General features: G+C 27.2%; 1 protein-coding gene and 1 long non-coding RNA gene across 2 annotated transcripts in view; both read left to right on the forward strand.

Moving 5' to 3' along the window:
- Positions 1 to 23,454, forward strand: part of LOC111618273 (fibrillin-1-like) — a 26,438-nt gene extending 2,984 nt beyond the window's left edge. Inside the window, exons 2-17 of the mRNA XM_023359769.1 lie at positions 35 to 181; positions 320 to 445; positions 4,272 to 4,394; positions 4,674 to 4,796; positions 4,908 to 5,033; positions 5,429 to 5,554; positions 11,398 to 11,523; positions 11,609 to 11,749; positions 13,635 to 13,757; positions 13,869 to 13,994; positions 14,390 to 14,515; positions 19,114 to 19,245; positions 19,331 to 19,456; positions 21,861 to 21,983; positions 23,097 to 23,222; positions 23,312 to 23,454. Coding sequence (XP_023215537.1) covers positions 35 to 181; positions 320 to 445; positions 4,272 to 4,394; positions 4,674 to 4,796; positions 4,908 to 5,033; positions 5,429 to 5,554; positions 11,398 to 11,523; positions 11,609 to 11,749; positions 13,635 to 13,757; positions 13,869 to 13,994; positions 14,390 to 14,515; positions 19,114 to 19,245; positions 19,331 to 19,456; positions 21,861 to 21,983; positions 23,097 to 23,222; positions 23,312 to 23,454 — 2,063 coding nt within the window. The remainder of the gene's footprint in view (positions 1 to 34; positions 182 to 319; positions 446 to 4,271; positions 4,395 to 4,673; positions 4,797 to 4,907; positions 5,034 to 5,428; positions 5,555 to 11,397; positions 11,524 to 11,608; positions 11,750 to 13,634; positions 13,758 to 13,868; positions 13,995 to 14,389; positions 14,516 to 19,113; positions 19,246 to 19,330; positions 19,457 to 21,860; positions 21,984 to 23,096; positions 23,223 to 23,311) is intronic.
- On the forward strand, positions 11,400 to 11,738 carry LOC111618287. The gene is made up of 2 exons (XR_002755543.1): positions 11,400 to 11,523; positions 11,609 to 11,738. It is a non-coding gene; the product is annotated as an uncharacterized LOC111618287 (long non-coding RNA).

A 23,454-nucleotide genomic window follows, 5' to 3' on the forward strand; every position in this document is an offset into this window, starting at 1 on the left:
GTGCGAAATCTGTGACTGGAATTAATAATTTTAGATATTAATGAATGTGAGAAAGAAAATGGAGGTTGTGAATATGAATGCCTGAATTATCCTGGTTCATATCAATGTTTTTATCCTCCTGAAGAAATTAAAGCAACTGAAGGAACCAATGAAATTGAAGAAAATTTTCAATATCATAACAGTATGCATTAATTTATTAAATTTTAATCCTTAATGAAATAAAATTATGATACAATTTTTATATTTAATAAAAATTCTATAATTGTAAAAAATATAATTTATTGCTAAATTTTAATTATTTTGGATTTAAATATTTCAGGAATATCATTATGTGAAATCGATAATGGAGGATGTGCACAGATATGTAAAGAAATATCTGATGACAAATATGTTTGTGAATGTAATGGTGGTTATTTACTCTCTGTTGATGAACATAACTGCATTGGTAAAAGTTTTTATATTTGCAGTTTATTTCTTTAACATAAAAAATGTATTAATTTTTAAAATGATAATCATATTATTATTTTATTTTAGAATTACAAGATATGCTACAGAATGGGAATGATTTTTAGTTTATATAAAATAGCACATTTTAAGAATAAACAAATACAGAAATTGTTTTCTATGTTAAATAATTCATATCACTAAATACATTTATTAAATTTCAAACATTGTGTGATGTTTAGTGAATGTGATGTTTATTTTAACTATTAATGTCCCTGGAGATGAGTTATAACAACTGAAAAGACAATAAAAGCTGTGAATTTCAGAAAAGAAATATTTTGGGTGAATAAATATGAATTAGCACAATTAAAATTGAATATGATATCTTAATATCAATAAATGCAAAACTAGAAGCCAATGTGTTAAAAAAAAATTCTAATTCTTGAAATGTGTAATAATAATTACCTAAATATAAGTATTGAATTTCAGAAAATAAAAAGTATGAACATAAAGTTTGATCTTATAAGAAAAAATAATACAAATATTACAATCATAAATGAATTAATGTCCCGAATTGTTTCAGATAATTGATGCTCTACTATATTTGTAATAAGCATATGTGTAGGATGCTGCAAATGCTTTCCTCTTCAGCCTTTCATTGCATTTTTGGCTCTGCTGAGGAAACTTCTGTCTTCATCTCATCTGCAATTTTGCAGAACTTTGCTTGAGTAGACTTGTTCATCTGGGTTCTTTCTTGTTGAAGCCTGATGACGTCTTCCAGTTTTCTTTTAGACAATGCTATTATTCTTTAGAGAAATAGTAACTGGAATAGAGATAGGACTTCTGAATTAAATTTTCATGAAGTGCACAATGGATCTTTTAGATCAAAGTACTTTTGGCTTGTCCCCATTTTTTTAGTCTACAGTCTAATATTGAAATATTATTTTTTTCTTAATGTGAATTTTATTATTTAATTTAATAATTAAAATTTCGTGTAATATTAAGTACAAAATAAATTAGTTTAGGAAAATTTCGCATACATTTACATTTTAAAAGTATATCTAACCGGGCTGTCTACTAATTACTTGTACAATTTTTTTATTTCCTTTTAAACCTTCTCTTCCCATTGCGTATAATCATGCACTTTTAACAAACCCTCCCCTTTAATTACGTGTACAATACAATAGTTCATGAGTCCCCCGACAAAGTTATGCAAATATATTGTAACTGATAGTTTACTCAAAACTAGTAAATCAGTCTTTTAAGAACAAATACCAAAACAAAATCCTTGTAGACAATGCCTCGATCCCCTCACTTCCTGTCGTATAAAATGATGAATTTTTCGCGAACTTCTCCTTAAACTGTACACGTAATTAATGGACGATCCCACATAAAAATAAATCTTTTGTAAATAACAGCCGTTCAGCTCATTAAAAACTATAAAGAAAGCTTGGCGATTATTCAGATGACAGAATAATACTAATTGAATAGGGCGCTATTCAGTGTTGATTCTGTCTTTCGTAGACGTTTTGTCAACGTTTCACTGAATACAAATAATTGTATATGACCTATATTTTCCTTTCTTCTTAATGTATATGAAGGCAGTCTTATCAGATTTTGAGTACTTATTGCACATTTTATAATTAACGACAGATAAATTCTGTTAGGTAAAGTTATGTAACAAGTAACCTTTCATAAAACTGAATGCATTGTGCCAGTTGATGATGGTAACTAAATTCTGGAGCATGCTTATTTCTAAATAAGTTTTTATCCTAAAAGAATAATTTAGAGAAAAAGAATAATTGATACAAAATAATTTAAGATACCTTAAATTATTTTGTATCAATAGTTCTCAACCAATGGTATGCGTGCCGTTCGGATACGCAAGAAAGATCGGTTGGAGCTACAANCAGAAAATAAAAAGTATGAACATAAAGTTTGATCTTATAAGAAAAAATAATACAAATATTACAATCATAAATGAATTAATATGGTGGAGTTTATTTCTAAAAATTTTTTCATTGGGAATTTTTGATTTTAATAATTTAGTAAACTGTGAAAAAATGAGTTTACATTTTAGATGAAATAGATAATTTTATATGTTAAGTAATTTGGTACTAGAAGTAAATATTAGGCTTCATCTCTTACTAAATTTAATAATTATAATATTTAATATAATTTTAAATAAAATTATTTTTTGAAAAGATTACCATTTAAGATCTGTACATTTGGATGATAATGACAAAAAGAATTTTTGTGGTTACATTTTGATCATTTATCTAGTCGAATTTCATTTTTCCAATTAGAAGAGTATTTCTTTTCATTTGTTCAGTATAAACCACTGATTGAGTGGTTTGAAAGCACAGAACATCAGAAATTGGTTCCAGGTTTGTACTTAAACAACAGGCTGATTGCATGAAATTTTTCAGGTTTTTTAATGTTCTAACGTCTACTGTAAATAGGGGCCAATTTCACATAAGAAGTTTACTGGGAAAGTACTTCTCCTTGGCAATTATGTTATTCCATCCTTGATTTCGTTTTACTGATTGATTTTGGAATTTTTTTTATTTTTTTTAATTAATCTATAAAATGAATATTAACCACTCATATTATAATGAAATTACAGACCAAAAATTGACCAGCAATTATCTTAAATGATCAGATAAAGAAGCATAACATAGATGCACAAAAACAAGGAGTAGCATTGTTACACATAGTTGCTGTTTTCTTAAAAAACATTTCAATTCATTAGTAAACATTACATTGTGATAACATTTTGTTTTTATGTAGTTAGAATGGTTTCTGATAAATTTCAATCCTATTGATTTCTTTCAATCACAAAAGTTTATTTTTACTTTTATGTACATTGTATACTTTTGTTATATGTGCATTGTTAATTTCTGATGAAAATAGATGAGTTTGCATTTGCACAAAAAAGATAATATACTTTTTTATAACTATTCAAAGCTGAAAAATGCATTAGCAGACATACATACATATATACATTCATACATTTCTGGTCTAGATAGCACTCACCAACCTTTCTGACCTCACAGACCACTAAATTCACAATTTTGAATCCACAGACCACTGTTGTGAATTTTTTTAAATGATACAAACATCTATAGAATAATGATCATAAAAAGTTCCAGTTTACTTTATTAATATGAACTTGTTTAATTATAACAAATTAGTGTGAAATTTGTTGCTGCTTGTTTGAAATAAGTTTATCGATTCTTGGCTGTTTACCATGAAGGACAACAATCACACTCACAACATTATTTATTGTTGATTATTTATTGATAACAGTCATTTCATATTTAGTTTTATATTTGAATAAAAAAAATCCAATGAGTGAGAAAAAGCAACCAAGCATTTTGCATTTCTTTCATAATACTTTGTGTCACCTTGAGTTGATTAATGTCCAAATTTCTCCACAGACCACCAAAATTTTCTTGCAGGCCATCAGTGGTCCATGGACCACTGGTTGGTGACTGCTGGTCTAGATCACTATGGTTGATTTGTAAAAAATATATTGCAAACTGAAACTTAATAGCTTTTTGAAATAGCAGATTCTAAGATATAAAAGAAAGAATTGATATAAGTACTTTATACTTTACTATAATTGTACAACTTATTTACAACAAAAAAAGAGAGTACATAATTTTCTCTTCAATCAATTAGTATATTATAATATCTTACTGATAAAAAAAATATAATTCAGTTTATTAATCTTATTTTTTAATATTAATATAATAAGTAAGTTAGTTATAAATATAAAATATAATGTATATTAATATATGTAAAGGTATATTTTATTTTAATAGACATAGATGAATGTGAAGATTTATCAACAAATGATTGCTCTCAATTTTGTTATAATACAATTGGTTCTTATTATTGTATGTGTAAACCTGGTTTTAAACTTTATAATTACAAGATTTGTGTTGGTAAGTTACCTTTAAAAATTTTAATTTTATATTTTGAAATAAGTTAAGAATATTGGGATCTTCATTTTATTCCAGTATCTTCATCCTATATTAATAATTTAAAAAATTTGTACATAAAATTATAAATTTTAATTATATTAATATCTAGGAAAATTAGATTAGTATCTATAGTATTCTTTTATTTCATATTCATTCAATTATTATTCAAAAATATTTGTTTATCTCTTGAAAAGATATTATTATTACATTTTCTTAAATGTGTCTTTCTGCTATCTTTAGATTTTGATGAATGTGACACTACTTTAAGTGAATGTTCACAAAATTGTCATAATACATTTGGATCATATTATTGTTCATGTAGTTCTGGATTTGAACTTTCAACAGATGGTAAAACTTGCACTGGTAAGAAATTTTCTCCTAGTTATTCAAAATGTAACATTAAAATGCAAATTTGAAATTTTCTATTTAACATATTAAAAATTTTTTAATTTTAAATGCATATCAATATTCAAGACATCAATGAATGCAAGTATTCTACTATTAATTATTGTTCTCAAATATGCATTAATACACAAGGATCATATTTCTGTAGTTGTAAACGTGGATTTCGACTTGAAAATGATAGTAGAACTTGTGTAGGTAAATAAAATATTAATTATTACTCAATATTAAATATATGTGTGCTATGAGAGTTAATTGATAAATAAAGTCTCCACTTTTATGAAGTAAATTTTGGGAAGAGGGGAGAATAATGTGCGATTAATACAGATTGGTGCATTGTATGAAATGAGGAAGACAAGTTTACGTCTAAACTTGACTTTTATGTGGAATGATACAATACAATGAACTGAGATAATGTATGTACAGATTAGATACTTGTGGCTAGCAAATGGTGACAATGACAAGTTTTTATCCTTGCATTAAACACAATACTCCAGTAGGAGACTATTTATTAATCAACCCTCAAATAAATGACAATTTTTGTGGTTAATTAATTAGTCATCATATAATAATAATTAAAATTTATTTTATAGATATAGATGAGTGTGAGGACCTTGTAAGGCATGATTGTTCACAACAATGCCATAACACATTTGGTTCTTATTACTGTGATTGTAATCCTGGTTATAAATTTGAATTGGACAAAAAATCATGCACTGGTAAATTTAATTTTTATATATGATTATTTTTTTACATATTGTCCCTAATCTGTGTAAGATAATATAAAGTCTGTTTTTAAAATTTAGTGCTTCTTTATTTTTTCATATATATGGTGTCTACTTAAATATCTGTCCAGGAGGAGAAAAAAGCTTTCAAGCATTTCATGAGAGTATTCATGTTGTGCATACTTGTTACAGTGCTAAAATAACTGAAGGGATTCAATTTAAGACAATTTAGCATAACATACAAATAATCTCTGCTGTAAAAAATAAAAACAAAATGCAGGAATTGATACAAAAATACTGAGCTATAGTTTGTTAGAAAACAAGTTCAAAATGACATCTTCAGCAGCAATAAAATCCAGAAGGATTAAATCTGGGAGACATGATGGCCAAGGAACAGGTTGTCCTATCCAGTGCCGGCCCAAGACAAGTTTTATAATGGAGCAAGATCCTATTGTGGCATTCCCCTTGGTTGCTCCTAATTTATACCCTTTAATTTTCTTTACCACTGAGGTGCCCCATAGCACTTAGCACCTGGAGTGGCTGCTTCGTTCGCCCTATGGTAGGGCCAGCTCTGGTCCTATCCAGCAGTTTCCAAATTCTTCTGCAAAGCACTGATGTATGTCTATCTGGAAATGAGATGGTACACCACCATGCTGGTACCAAACTTCCTGTAGCTGTGCCAATGGCAAGTCATCAAGCTATCATCCACCATCATGTTTAGGATGTTCATATATTGGACAGTATTCAGAGTGTATCTATTTGTGGAATGAGGTCTGCCTGGTGGCATTTTTTTAAATGAATTAATCCTGGTATTTTTGAAACCATGCCAGTAATTTTTTATAATTCAAACACAAATTATTTATTGTATATATACAGACACTTGGCAAATCACAGAATTAAATTTTATTCAGTTGATACATGTTCCTCTCGTTTATACACATTTCAGGCATTTCTTGCCCCTCCTCAGCCAACTAAAATAAAAGTTTACAAGTTACAACGATATAAACAAACAAACATATAAGGTCATGTTATTTAAAAACATACCTTTTTGATGAGTTTAAACAATTTTAAAATTTCTTCCATACACTTACAATCACGTTTAAATTGATTTAACAATTAAAATTTACATACTAGTCTTTCGAAGTAATCCTTCTTCACAAACGTATTTCGCTGACCTTTCCTTTCCCTTTTTTTCCCCAGTTAAACTTGCCCACTGTCTACTACACAGTCACATGATGGGTAGGCCACCTTGTGGCAACATTTTTTGAAAATTATTTTTTTACATAAAAAATCTTTTTCAAAAATATTCCTAATTTTATAAGATATTGAACCAGTTTTCGTTTATTTTAATACTTAGATTTTTATTTATATATTTATTACTTTTGATAATTTCTATGCTTTCTTTGAACTTTCTATGATATGTTTCTTTTTCTTTGTACTTTATCTTTATCTATTTTACAATCGTTCAGGGTGCAATGATCAAGAAAGGCAGAATTTAATCTATTGTATTTTAGATCTGCTATATGTTATTTTAATCTTAGAATTTAGAACATTTAGAAAGCCAGGTTTGAGTCAGATAACAATAAGATATCAGTCAAATGCACCACTTCATGTCAAATATAATGTATTTAAAATGGAATATTCTAAAATAAAAAACAGAACAAGTCAAGAAATACACATATTTGCAGATTTAGCTGAATTAAAAAAGAAATTTCTCCTGGAGGGTTACCCACAAAGACTATTAAAAATGGGAATTTAAAATAAATAATCTTGAAAAGCCACAAGACAATAAAAAAGAAATGATATAAAGTATATCGGGTTTCCATACATCAAAGGACTACATGAACAAAATGATAATGAAATAAGTAATATAAACTTCAAGTTAGCACCGTCATACCAAAAAATATATACAACAGCTCAACACTGAGAAAAAACAACTACTACCAACTGAAACTAAGAATGTAGTATATAAAATTCATTGTACTTGTAGAGATAATAAATATTATATAGGAGAAACTAAAAGGAAGTTAAAAACCAGATTAAAAGAACATATAGCAGATCTAAAATACAATAGATTAAATTCTGCCTTTCATGATCATTGCATCCTGAATGATTGTAAAATAGATAAAGATAAAGTACAAAGAAAAAGAAAAATATCATAGAAAGTTCAAAGAAAGCATAGAAATTATCAAAAGTAATAAATATATAAATAAAAATCTAAGTATTAAAATAAACGAAAACTGGTTCAATATCTTATAAAATTAGGAATATTTTTGAAAAAGATTTTTTATGTAAAAAAATAATTTTCAAAAAATGTTGCCACAAGGTGGCCTACCCATCATGTGACTGTGTAGTAGACAGTGGGCAAGTTTAACTGGGGAAAAAAAGGGAAAGGAAAGGTCAGCGAAATACGTTTGTGAAGAAGGATTACTTCGAAAGACTAGTATGTAAATTTTAATTGTTAAATCAATTTAAACGTGATTGTAAGTGTATGGAAGAAATTTTAAAATTGTTTAAACTCATCAAAAAGGTATGTTTTTAAATAACATGACCTTATATGTTTGTTTGTTTATATCGTTGTAACTTGTAAACTTTTATTTTAGTTGGCTGAGGAGGGGCAAGAAATGCCTGAAATGTGTATAAACGAGAGGAACATGTATCAACTGAATAAAATTTAATTCTGTGATTTGCCAAGTGTCTGTATATATACAATAAATAATTTGTGTTTGAATTATAAAAAATTACTGGCATGGTTTCAAAAATACCAGGATTAATTCATTTAAAAAAATGCCACCAGGCAGACCTCATTCCACAAATAGATACACTCTGAATACTGTCCAATATATGAACATCCTAAACATGATGGTGGATGATAGCTTGATGACTTGCCATTGGCACAGCTACAGGAAGTTTGGTACCAGCATGGTGGTGTACCATCTCATTTCCAGATAGACATACATCAGTGCTTTGCAGAAGAATTTGGAAACTGCTGGATAGGACCAGAGCTGGCCCTACCATAGGGCGAACGAAGCAGCCACTCCAGGTGCTAAGTGCTATGGGGCACCTCAGTGGTAAAGAAAATTAAAGGGTATAAATTAGGAGCAACCAAGGGGAATGCCACAATAGGATCTTGCTCCATTATAAAACTTGTCTTGGGCCGGCACTGGATAGGACAACCTGTTCCTTGGCCATCATGTCTCCCAGATTTAATCCTTCTGGATTTTATTGCTGCTGAAGATGTCATTTTGAACTTGTTTTCTAACAAACTATAGCTCAGTATTTTTGTATCAATTCCTGCATTTTGTTTTTATTTTTTACAGCAGAGATTATTTGTATGTTATGCTAAATTGTCTTAAATTGAATCCCTTCAGTTATTTTAGCACTGTAACAAGTATGCACAACATGAATACTCTCATGAAATGCTTGAAAGCTTTTTTCTCCTCCTGGACAGATATTTAAGTAGACACCATATATATGAAAAAATAAAGAAGCACTAAATTTTAAAAACAGACTTTATATTATCTTACACAGATTAGGGACAATATGTAAAAAAATAATCATATATAAAAATTAAATTTACCAGTGCATGATTTTTTGTCCAATTCAAATTTATAACCAGGATTACAATCACAGTAATAAGAACCAAATGTGTTATGGCATTGTTGTGAACAATCATGCCTTACAAGGTCCTCACACTCATCTATATCTATAAAATAAATTTTAATTATTATTATATGATGACTAATTAATTAACCACAAAAATTGTCATTTATTTGAGGGTTGATTAATAAATAGTCTCCTACTGGAGTATTGTGTTTAATGCAAGGATAAAAACTTGTCATTGTCACCATTTGCTAGCCACAAGTATCTAATCTGTACATACATTATCTCAGTTCATTGTATTGTATCATTCCACATAAAAGTCAAGTTTAGACGTAAACTTGTCTTCCTCATTTCATACAATGCACCAATCTGTATTAATCGCACATTATTCTCCCCTCTTCCCAAAATTTACTTCATAAAAGTGGAGACTTTATTTATCAATTAACTCTCATAGCACACATATATTTAATATTGAGTAATAATTAATATTTTATTTACCTACACAAGTTCTACTATCATTTTCAAGTCGAAATCCACGTTTACAACTACAGAAATATGATCCTTGTGTATTAATGCATATTTGAGAACAATAATTAATAGTAGAATACTTGCATTCATTGATGTCTTGAATATTGATATGCATTTAAAATTAAAAAATTTTTAATATGTTAAATAGAAAATTTCAAATTTGCATTTTAATGTTACATTTTGAATAACTAGGAGAAAATTTCTTACCAGTGCAAGTTTTACCATCTGTTGAAAGTTCAAATCCAGAACTACATGAACAATAATATGATCCAAATGTATTATGACAATTTTGTGAACATTCACTTAAAGTAGTGTCACATTCATCAAAATCTAAAGATAGCAGAAAGACACATTTAAGAAAATGTAATAATAATATCTTTTCAAGAGATAAACAAATATTTTTGAATAATAATTGAATGAATATGAAATAAAAGAATACTATAGATACTAATCTAATTTTCCTAGATATTAATATAATTAAAATTTATAATTTTATGTACAAATTTTTTAAATTATTAATATAGGATGAAGATACTGGAATAAAATGAAGATCCCAATATTCTTAACTTATTTCAAAATATAAAATTAAAATTTTTAAAGGTAACTTACCAACACAAATCTTGTAATTATAAAGTTTAAAACCAGGTTTACACATACAATAATAAGAACCAATTGTATTATAACAAAATTGAGAGCAATCATTTGTTGATAAATCTTCACATTCATCTATGTCTATTAAAATAAAATATACCTTTACATATATTAATATACATTATATTTTATATTTATAACTAACTTACTTATTATATTAATATTAAAAAATAAGATTAATAAACTGAATTATATTTTTTTTATCAGTAAGATATTATAATATACTAATTGATTGAAGAGAAAATTATGTACTCTCTTTTTTTGTTGTAAATAAGTTGTACAATTATAGTAAAGTATAAAGTACTTATATCAATTCTTTCTTTTATATCTTAGAATCTGCTATTTCAAAAAGCTATTAAGTTTCAGTTTGCAATATATTTTTTACAAATCAACCATAGTGATCTAGACCAGCAGTCACCAACCAGTGGTCCATGGACCACTGATGGCCTGCAAGAAAATTTTGGTGGTCTGTGGAGAAATTTGGACATTAATCAACTCAAGGTGACACAAAGTATTATGAAAGAAATGCAAAATGCTTGGTTGCTTTTTCTCACTCATTGGATTTTTTTTATTCAAATATAAAACTAAATATGAAATGACTGTTATCAATAAATAATCAACAATAAATAATGTTGTGAGTGTGATTGTTGTCCTTCATGGTAAACAGCCAAGAATCGATAAACTTNGAGCACGATTCCACTGACTATCCAAACACCATTGTCAAACTTCTAGACTTATAGGAAAGCGGCGCTGAACATCCAACGTACACGTTTTCGCGTTGAAAACGGCGGCCGCAAACTCTCTATTATGGGCTTATGAAGCATTGTTTCCTTAGAATAGAATATAACTGTCACAATTTGCACCACATGCTCCAGGATGCACTTGACTTATATGACAGCAAGTGTGTTTTATCTTAAGTGTCTGGTGTGGAATTTGGGGTGAGAAGCTTATTTGTCCTGTATGCATTGAGTGTATCCTGAATAGTTATATATATATATATATATATAAAGTAATAAATATTATAAAATATAAAAAATATATATGTTTGTTTTCAGATGAAGATGAATGTAAAAATCCACTTACTAATAAATGTTCTCACATTTGTCATAATACTCCAGGGGCTTATAATTGCAGCTGTAAATTAGGTTTTAGTTTGCAACCGGATGGAATTACTTGCCTAGGTAATAAAAATATTTATATAATGAAAAATTGTAGTTATATTAAATAATGAATTAATATATTTTCTCTTTAATTTTTATATTATAGATGTAAATGAATGTCAAGAGACTTCAAATAATAATTGTTCTCAGATTTGCATTAATACAGATGGTTCATATCTTTGTAGATGTAAAATTGGCTATTATCTTCATACTGATGGAAAAACATGCTTAGGTATTGTACAGAAAAGTAATAAATTATTAATTTAGATATATATGAGTGATTATATATAATATGTAAAGTAAGAAGTTTGCTTTTAACAAAAATATTTTTATTATATTTATTTTTTAGAGTTAAAATAAATAAAGTCCATTTATAAATTAATACTAATATAATGAAATTTAATCAAGAATATGGAAATTTATAATCTAGATCATATCCTAGATTAATTTTCATTAATCATAATAATTAGTGGTAACAAAAACCAGAAATTCTTGAAATTGGTTAACTGGTTTTCAACAAAACTGGTTTTTAAATGTAAGATGCCAAACTGATTCAAAACCAGTTTTAATTCAATAGAATTAATGTTTTATTATCATATTTTATTAATATTAATAAAGTACTACAGTAAATATTATCCAAGATTCATGAATAAGCCTGTATCATATGTATTATTCCTGCCAAAAGAAGTCAGTATTTCTTTAATGGAATTCTGAATACAGCATTAAATTTTAAACGTGTGTAGTGCATGGCATTATTTTTAAAAAGTCAAGGATGATAAATTGCTTTCATGTACAGTACAAATTCTAATGTTACACAAATTTTCTAGTAGAATATCAATTATGTGAAATTATCTTAAATCCAAGCACTTTACTATCAATTAAAAGTGAAAAAATAACAAGTAAACACATTGATACCAATTTCATTGCCTGTTTCAAAACTAGTTTTTAGTTTTTTCTAAAACCATGATTTACTGAAAATCAGTTAATCATTTTTTATGAAAAACTGGTTTTGTTGCCAGCATTAATAACAATAATAATTTTTTAGAAAAGTAAAGATAAAAATATACAAGCATGAATAAAAATACTTCATAATAATTCACAATAATAAAATAATTAAATGATTTGATTTTAAGTATTTCAAATCTGAAAAATTTAAAATTAGTAATTTTAAATGTAATTTAGTTTGATATGTTAAAATATTAAAATGAGCCATTTATTTTGAAATGTGGGCAAGTCCATTTTTCTTTGTTTTGAGATATTTAAGGATTTACATTTCAATAGATTTTTAAAAGAATTAGTAAGTGCTAATAGACAACTGTTACATATTTTATGATGTTAGACAATGTCAATTTATTATCTAGAAGTGTTCATTGATATTGGCTGAAGAAACTGAAGATTTTGTAATACCTAAATGGACTTATCTCACTTTAAAATTAATGAATTATTGTAAATGTTATTTAAATGGCTAATATTTCAGTTCAATCAGCTCTATATTTTAATAACAACAACAAAATATCATAATATCTTGTTTAAATATTTATTCATTTGATGAAAAATGAAAGTAAAACATTAAAATCATATATTTTAATCTATATCATATAATTATATATTTATTGCTTTATATTTATATTTTCAGTTTTATTTAGGGTTTAGCATTTTAAAATATTCATGATAAGCAAGAGATATAGACATATATGAAATAAATCCATCATGTCCTTATATTTTTAAGATGTAATTGGCCTAGTTCTTTATGCAAAGAAGAAAATTTTATATTTCTGAAATTACTTGATCTTCCTTGTTGTGATAAATTGAAAATTTTAAATGACTTTTACACCTCTATATGTATGCTATTTGAATTGAGGGAAAAATATCCAAATATTACATAACTTTTAGGTTTTCACAATATTGCCAGTATTGCTAAATTATACAGTAAAATATTTGTAATACTATTAATCATCAGAACATTCATTACTAAAATATTAAGAATTTTGAATTATATTGACTATAGATTGTTTNATCTATAGTATTCTTTTATTTCATATTCATTCAATTATTATTCAAAAATATTTGTTTATCTCTTGAAAAGATATTATTATTACATTTTCTTAAATGTGTCTTTCTGCTATCTTTAGATTTTGATGAATGTGACACTACTTTAAGTGAATGTTCACAAAATTGTCATAATACATTTGGATCATATTATTGTTCATGTAGTTCTGGATTTGAACTTTCAACAGATGGTAAAACTTGCACTGGTAAGAAATTTTCTCCTAGTTATTCAAAATGTAACATTAAAATGCAAATTTGAAATTTTCTATTTAACATATTAAAAATTTTTTAATTTTAAATGCATATCAATATTCAAGACATCAATGAATGCAAGTATTCTACTATTAATTATTGTTCTCAAATATGCATTAATACACAAGGATCATATTTCTGTAGTTGTAAACGTGGATTTCGACTTGAAAATGATAGTAGAACTTGTGTAGGTAAATAAAATATTAATTATTACTCAATATTAAATATATGTGTGCTATGAGAGTTAATTGATAAATAAAGTCTCCACTTTTATGAAGTAAATTTTGGGAAGAGGGGAGAATAATGTGCGATTAATACAGATTGGTGCATTGTATGAAATGAGGAAGACAAGTTTACGTCTAAACTTGACTTTTATGTGGAATGATACAATACAATGAACTGAGATAATGTATGTACAGATTAGATACTTGTGGCTAGCAAATGGTGACAATGACAAGTTTTTATCCTTGCATTAAACACAATACTCCAGTAGGAGACTATTTATTAATCAACCCTCAAATAAATGACAATTTTTGTGGTTAATTAATTAGTCATCATATAATAATAATTAAAATTTATTTTATAGATATAGATGAGTGTGAGGACCTTGTAAGGCATGATTGTTCACAACAATGCCATAACACATTTGGTTCTTATTACTGTGATTGTAATCCTGGTTATAAATTTGAATTGGACAAAAAATCATGCACTGGTAAATTTAATTTTTATATATGATTATTTTTTTACATATTGTCCCTAATCTGTGTAAGATAATATAAAGTCTGTTTTTAAAATTTAGTGCTTCTTTATTTTTTCATATATATGGTGTCTACTTAAATATCTGTCCAGGAGGAGAAAAAAGCTTTCAAGCATTTCATGAGAGTATTCATGTTGTGCATACTTGTTACAGTGCTAAAATAACTGAAGGGATTCAATTTAAGACAATTTAGCATAACATACAAATAATCTCTGCTGTAAAAAATAAAAACAAAATGCAGGAATTGATACAAAAATACTGAGCTATAGTTTGTTAGAAAACAAGTTCAAAATGACATCTTCAGCAGCAATAAAATCCAGAAGGATTAAATCTGGGAGACATGATGGCCAAGGAACAGGTTGTCCTATCCAGTGCCGGCCCAAGACAAGTTTTATAATGGAGCAAGATCCTATTGTGGCATTCCCCTTGGTTGCTCCTAATTTATACCCTTTAATTTTCTTTACCACTGAGGTGCCCCATAGCACTTAGCACCTGGAGTGGCTGCTTCGTTCGCCCTATGGTAGGGCCAGCTCTGGTCCTATCCAGCAGTTTCCAAATTCTTCTGCAAAGCACTGATGTATGTCTATCTGGAAATGAGATGGTACACCACCATGCTGGTACCAAACTTCCTGTAGCTGTGCCAATGGCAAGTCATCAAGCTATCATCCACCATCATGTTTAGGATGTTCATATATTGGACAGTATTCAGAGTGTATCTATTTGTGGAATGAGGTCTGCCTGGTGGCATTTTTTTAAATGAATTAATCCTGGTATTTTTGAAACCATGCCAGTAATTTTTTATAATTCAAACACAAATTATTTATTGTATATATACAGACACTTGGCAAATCACAGAATTAAATTTTATTCAGTTGATACATGTTCCTCTCGTTTATACACATTTCAGGCATTTCTTGCCCCTCCTCAGCCAACTAAAATAAAAGTTTACAAGTTACAACGATATAAACAAACAAACATATAAGGTCATGTTATTTAAAAACATACCTTTTTGATGAGTTTAAACAATTTTAAAATTTCTTCCATACACTTACAATCACGTTTAAATTGATTTAACAATTAAAATTTACATACTAGTCTTTCAAAGTAATCCTTCCTCACAAACGTATTTCGCTGACCTTTCCTCCCCCTTTTTTTCCCCAGTTAAACTTGCCCACTGTCTACTACACAGTCACATGATGGGTAGGCCACCTTGTGGCAACATTTTTTGAAAATTATTTTTTTACATAAAAAATCTTTTTCAAAAATATTCCTAATTTTATAAGATATTGTGCCAGTTTTCGTTTATTTTAATACTTAGATTTTTATTTATATACATATTACTTTTGATAATTTCTACTGTTTCTTTGAACTTTCTATGATATGTTTCTTTTTCTTCGTGGAGTATTTGTATGTATATAATTCGTCTCTGTAATCCAAAAAATTTTTGGTAGACGGACTCACAGCAAAACTTTTAGTTAGGAACTCACTTTTATTTTCTAAAAAATGAAATATGCATTTCAGGTTGGTACATACATCCAACCCTTCCTCAGTGTCTTAAAAACAAAATTGTGTATGGGCTACCAACACATCTAAACACCAACAATTGTTTCTCATCAATACACCTTAAAATTATCGTACAAGTTTAAAGAGCACTTGAAGTGTTTGCATTATATCACTTTAAAATGTATACGAACAATCCAACACCTAGCAATACAGTAGAACCCTTCTTTGGCTTGGATTGTTCGTTAGTGAATTGTTCGTTAGAGAATAAAAGTGAGTTCCTAACTGAAAGTTTTGCTGTGAGTCCGTCTACCAAAAATTTTTTGGATTACAGAGACGAATTATATACATAGTAACATACAGCAGTCCAGTTATATAGGGAGTATTTGTACTTTCTTTATATCTATTTTACAATCGTTCAGGGTGCAATGATCATGAAAAGCAGAATTTAATCTATTGTATTTTAGATCTGCTATATGTTCTTTTAATCTGGTTTATAACTTCCTTTTAGTTTCTCTTATATAATATTTATTATCTCTACAAGTACAATGAATTTTATATACTACATTCTTAGTTTCAGTTGGTAGTTGTTGTTTTTTCTTAGTGTTGAGCTGTTTAAGCCTTGTATACATTTTGTTGAGCTGTGCAAGCCAATACAACAATGCGGATTCGTCTAAAAAGTGTTATTTAAAATGGCTGCGAATTGATTATTTCTTAAATAAATTTTTCTGAGTTAATAAAAAAAAATAATTCGAGTAATGTAACATCATCATAAAAGGAATTAGAATTACTTCCTCGATTCACTGCTTTCGTCAAATCTGTATTATATTTGTTTATATCAAAAACTATTGAATATGGATTAAAGTTAAAGTTAAGATTTGTTAATGTGTATTTTTCACTTTTGCAGGATTTCGACTACGAAGAGGAGTGAAGTTTCGTCTGTTTCAGGATTAAATTACTCCTTTTGAAAAACACAAGAAAAGATCATTAAATAAAGCATTTATATATTTAAAATGATATTCTTTGGTCAATGATATAATCTACAAAAAAATAAATTGGCCATCGACCTAGAATCATTTGAAGATGACGTCAATTTTACTGACATTATGTTTCAATCATCATCGGCATTAAATTAAAGTTACGATTTCTATTTCATTTTGTGCAATTTTAACATAGTTTTCTTTTTGTAAATAATTTTAATACTGTTTTAAACTTTAAGTTCATAGAAGAAAAATATTGACTTATAGTCATTGTAAATCTACAGTTTTTTTTTTGTATGATAAATAACTCGCGTACCCCTAGGGGTACGCGAAAAATACAGTATAAATGAAAACTTATGCTGTCGATTGTACAATGCAACAGATCAATAAATGTTGCACAGTCGGTCAATGGTATTGGGGATACCATTATGTGTGATTAGTGATTATGCTACGGACTTTTGATGGTGGGTTGTGTTACAGTTATTATTATTATCTCTCAACAATATCCCCACACGTTGTTTAAATAAAGTATTTTTTTTTTTTTTTATAAAAAGTATTTTTTATTGTTAGAAAGGAAAAAGGCATTGATAGCTTCTCCATATTTTGTCTACAAGCGGTAATTTTTTCATTATTTATTAATTATTTTTATTAATTTTTTATTGACAAGACTATGTCTTGTTTACAAAATCGTACTGCCTGCTGTGTTACCAGCTTAGAGGTATGAAGGAGTAAATGTCAAAAGTTGCAATTTGGCACAAAGTATTAGGTGCCCAAATCATGCGCGTATAAAAAACCAGACTTGTACGTACTCGGGGAACCGAGAACCGAGCCAAAATAAAATTCAAAATGGCTCATGCGTTGCTCGTTGGGAAGTTGGAAATGCCACTGGTGTATGCTAATGTGAAATCTGGAGTTAGGAAGGAAGCTGATTGTTTTCCTACGGCCGACTCACGAGATGAGTCAAAAGTGTGGCCTTTGCACATCTTTACTCGGCCATCTGAGGAGGCCGATATAAAAAGAGATTTTTCCCGACATTCGAGGAGTCAGCCATTCGAACGGTTCTCCATACGATGTAGAGAGTCCGTTATACGATGAGTCCGCAATTCGAAGAGTTCTCCATAAGATATAGGGCAGTATAGAACAAGTGATCCATACAAAAAATACCACAGAAGAAAAATGAAGATTTTCCATATTTAAGAAGACCCTCTTCTCATACATGAAAATATTCGAAAGAACTTTGAAGGTAGTATATATATGATTCAGATCGATGCAAACTCTCTCTCACGCGTTAGATTTAAGATAGGATTGTTAGGTTTAATTTACTTAATCGCGATTTTAATTTACTTAATCCATTTCATTTGTATATTCTTTTGATATTTTGTTTTATTAAATATTTTCGTTTTGTTGTTTCAAATATGGCTCTTTTGATGATTGATATTCACTACTCTGCTTATTCAAATTACTTGCGTTCCTCATACTCCCAATTCCATGGTTACGCGTGTTAATCCGCGTTAAAATAACATTAACTTGTGTTGGAAATCTGACGAGGAGAAGGGTGATCACGCGATTGTCTCTCTCCGCCTTTATTTTACTTCATAACTGTAAGTCCCTCCACACTCGATGTCTTTGGTAGAAAAACCATCCTTTTAGACAATACGAGGGCTATTTTCACGATTAGCTGCCGAGTAAGCAGTACACGAGTTTTACGAACTCCGTATCCCCGGCCAGCTCCTCACACTAATGAAAAAAGTTTGGGAATCGCTGGATAATTTATTAAATTATTGTCATTATGTTTTATAATTTCAGTATGTTGTTTAAATTTTCTTTTATACATATTTTTCTCTACGTGAAGGATTTTAATATTTTTTCTATCAATATTACAGTTATTATTTTTGATATGATTATACCAAGGAGAGTTGTTGTACTTTAATATAATNTTAAGTGTCTGGTGTGGAATTTGGGGTGAGAAGCTTATTTGTCCTGTATGCATTGAGTGTATCCTGAATAGTTATATATATATATATATATATAAAGTAATAAATATTATAAAATATAAAAAATATATATGTTTGTTTTCAGATGAAGATGAATGTAAAAATCCACTTACTAATAAATGTTCTCACATTTGTCATAATACTCCAGGGGCTTATAATTGCAGCTGTAAATTAGGTTTTAGTTTGCAACCGGATGGAATTACTTGCCTAGGTAATAAAAATATTTATATAATGAAAAATTGTAGTTATATTAAATAATGAATTAATATATTTTCTCTTTAATTTTTATATTATAGATGTAAATGAATGTCAAGAGACTTCAAATAATAATTGTTCTCAGATTTGCATTAATACAGATGGTTCATATCTTTGTAGATGTAAAATTGGCTATTATCTTCATACTGATGGAAAAACATGCTTAGGTATTGTACAGAAAAGTAATAAATTATTAATTTAGATATATATGAGTGATTATATATAATATGTAAAGTAAGAAGTTTGCTTTTAACAAAAATATTTTTATTATATTTATTTTTTAGAGTTAAAATAAATAAAGTCCATTTATAAATTAATACTAATATAATGAAATTTAATCAAGAATATGGAAATTTATAATCTAGATCATATCCTAGATTAATTTTCATTAATCATAATAATTAGTGGTAACAAAAACCAGAAATTCTTGAAATTGGTTAACTGGTTTTCAACAAAACTGGTTTTTAAATATAAGATGCCAAACTGATTCAAAACCAGTTTTAATTCAATAGAATTAATGTTTTATTATCATATTTTATTAATATTAATAAAGTACTACAGTAAATATTATCCAAGATTCATGAATAAGCCTGTATCATATGTATTATTCCTGCCAAAAGAAGTCAGTATTTCTTTAATGGAATTCTGAATACAGCATTAAATTTTAAACGTGTGTAGTGCATGGCATTATTTTTAAAAAGTCAAGGATGATAAATTGCTTTCATGTACAGTACAAATTCTAATGTTACACAAATTTTCTAGTAGAATATCAATTATGTGAAATTATCTTAAATCCAAGCACTTTACTATCAATTAAAAGTGAAAAAATAACAAGTAAACACATTGATACCAATTTCATTGCCTGTTTCAAAACTAGTTTTTAGTTTTTTCTAAAACCATGATTTACTGAAAATCAGTTAATCATTTTTTATGAAAAACTGGTTTTGTTGCCAGCATTAATAACAATAATAATTTTTTAGAAAAGTAAAGATAAAAATATACAAGCATGAATAAAAATACTTCATAATAATTCACAATAATAAAATAATTAAATGATTTGATTTTAAGTATTTCAAATCTGAAAAATTTAAAATTAGTAATTTTAAATGTAATTTAGTTTGATATGTTAAAATATTAAAATGAGCCATTTATTTTGAAATGTGGGCAAGTCCATTTTTCTTTGTTTTGAGATATTTAAGGATTTACATTTCAATAGATTTTTAAAAGAATTAGTAAGTGCTAATAGACAACTGTTACATATTTTATGATGTTAGACAATGTCAATTTATTATCTAGAAGTGTTCATTGATATTGGCTGAAGAAACTGAAGATTTTGTAATACCTAAATGGACTTATCTCACTTTAAAATTAATGAATTATTGTAAATGTTATTTAAATGGCTAATATTTCAGTTCAATCAGCTCTATATTTTAATAACAACAACAAAATATCATAATATCTTGTTTAAATATTTATTCATTTGATGAAAAATGAAAGTAAAACATTAAAATCATATATTTTAATCTATATCATATAATTATATATTTATTGCTTTATATTTATATTTTCAGTTTTATTTAGGGTTTAGCATTTTAAAATATTCATGATAAGCAAGAGATATAGACATATATGAAATAAATCCATCATGTCCTTATATTTTTAAGATGTAATTGGCCTAGTTCTTTATGCAAAGAAGAAAATTTTATATTTCTGAAATTACTTGATCTTCCTTGTTGTGATAAATTGAAAATTTTAAATGACTTTTACACCTCTATATGTATGCTATTTGAATTGAGGGAAAAATATCCAAATATTACATAGCTTTTAGGTTTTCACAATATTGCCAGTATTGCTAAATTATACAGTAAAATATTTGTAATACTATTAATCATCAGAACATTCATTACTAAAATATTAAGAATTTTGAATTATATTGACTATAGATTGTTTACAAATATAAAGATCATATTAAATTTTATTTATTGTTATCATGATCTTTATTTTTTTTCAAAATTAGATTTGCCCCACTTTCAAAATAAGTGGTTCAAATAATACTAATTAGAAAAATTTAATAATTATATACTTTTTTTTATTTTTAATTTATCTGTAGATTTATAATGAAATTAATCTGAAATTTTGAGTACTAAATTGTTTATATATATAATGTACTGTACAAACCTCATGAAAAACTACACTAAAAAACAAAATAAATAAAGATATAATTTGGTTAAAATGCTTTTCAGAATTATTTAAATTGTTTATATTCTAACATTACTGTTTGCATCATTTTTCATTTCAAAACTTACTTTAATCATTAATTTCCTTTTAGCTTAACAAAAAATTGTTATATTACTTAGAAATGTAATTAATATTCTTCTGAATAGGAGACAGTCCTTAAGTTTTTAAATGATGTACAGTACACTGTATATTGGATATTTCAAGTAAATTTTTGTTTATTTCTTTTTATTATATTGTTCTTTCAAAGAGGAAAAATAACTTTTTCATTTATTGAATATACTTATTTGATGGTTATTCTGGTTGATAGCTAATTTAAGAATATTTTTTATAAAGATATAAATGAATGCACAATAAATAATGGTGGCTGTAAACGACAATGTACAAATTATCCTGGTTCCTTTAAATGTTCTTGCATTTCTGGGGAAATATTAAGTTCGGATGGACGATCTTGTGAAAGTAAGAAATTTTGTAATTTTATCCTAGACATAATACAGTCAACTTGCCTTAAAATGAACAAATGACTCAATAAAGCAAATTTTGCCACAGTATTAATTTTCATACAATAAAGTGAACAAAAATTTTATCAGAATTCATTAAACCAAACTGTAAATTACCTTTTCAACTCCTAAGAAATAATCCTATTTCAATGGTTGCTTTTTACACTTTTCAACATGAACAATAAAAAGTGGTAGTGTACTAAATGTTCCATTTTGAGTAGAAAAGATTTTCTTCTCCTAGTAAGCAAAGATAGATTTGACCTTCAATTGTAGAGTAAATCAACTATCTGGTTTTAGTGGACATTTCTACTGTACTTATAAAATAGGGGTTAAGTTTAGATATTCTCACCACTTTCAATGAATATAATCCCATGTAAACATAATGCTCATTTGCATATCAGGGAGTGCACAAAGTAATGCCAAGTTTGGCTACTTTGCACCAAATTTAGCTCTTTTTTTACTCTTTTGTCAGCAAAAAATATTTTCTACTTTTTTAAACAATCTTCAGTAGAAAAAAATCACAGATTTCTTTTAACCTTATTTTGTTTAACCACTCTAATATACTGCTCCATACTTAAACAGCAAGTACTAATCTCCTCCTCATTTAGTTGATTTGAAAATTATTTAGAACATTAAATTGTTTTTATAAATAAATTTAACTTTATTTAGTAAATTAATTCAAAATATTTTAATTCAGAGATTTCAATTGCTTATTAAGCCTTAACTCTCTAAATTTTACAACCTTAATCTTGATCCTGAAAATCGTTAATACAAATTTTCGATAGACAAACTTAACTACTATTCCCATAACAATTCACATTAATGCAAGTTGACTGTAATTGTATTTACCTATTAATATTTCAGTTTTTAATGTATTTAAAATAATTAATCCATAAATAAAGTTTAGTAACTAACAAAGTGTTAATATATTACTAAATTTATAAACTAGTGAGAAGGAAAAATATATTTATTGATTATTATTTTTATTATTATTATTTAAATTTCAAATAGTACCTTTTTTAAATTAAAAAGGTACTGTTTGAAATTTGTGTTTTTTTCTATTTTTATTCAGAAATGAAAAAGTGTGAAGTTAACAATGGAGGATGTGAACAAATATGCACAACATTACATAATAATAAGATTTTATGCAGCTGTTATAATGGATATTTACTGTCAGAAAATGAAAAAAGTTGTATTGGTATTAATAATTAATTATTTTACATAAAATTAAATTTATGTTAGAATAAATATCTTAAAGTTTAATTTCAAATAATAAATTTTATTTAGATAAAAATGAATGCAGTAATCTGAATGGTGGATGTCAACATAATTGTAGTAATTCTCCTGGATCATACTATTGCACTTGTATGGAAGGTTATCAAATATCAGAAGAAAATAAATTTGCTTGTAAACGTAAGACTGTATTTTAA

The sequence above is a fragment of the Centruroides sculpturatus genome, unplaced genomic scaffold (genome assembly GCF_000671375.1).
Source record: "Centruroides sculpturatus isolate CEXI.00-Female unplaced genomic scaffold, Cexi_2.0 scaffold83, whole genome shotgun sequence".
Classification (NCBI taxonomy): domain Eukaryota; kingdom Metazoa; phylum Arthropoda; class Arachnida; order Scorpiones; family Buthidae; genus Centruroides; species Centruroides sculpturatus.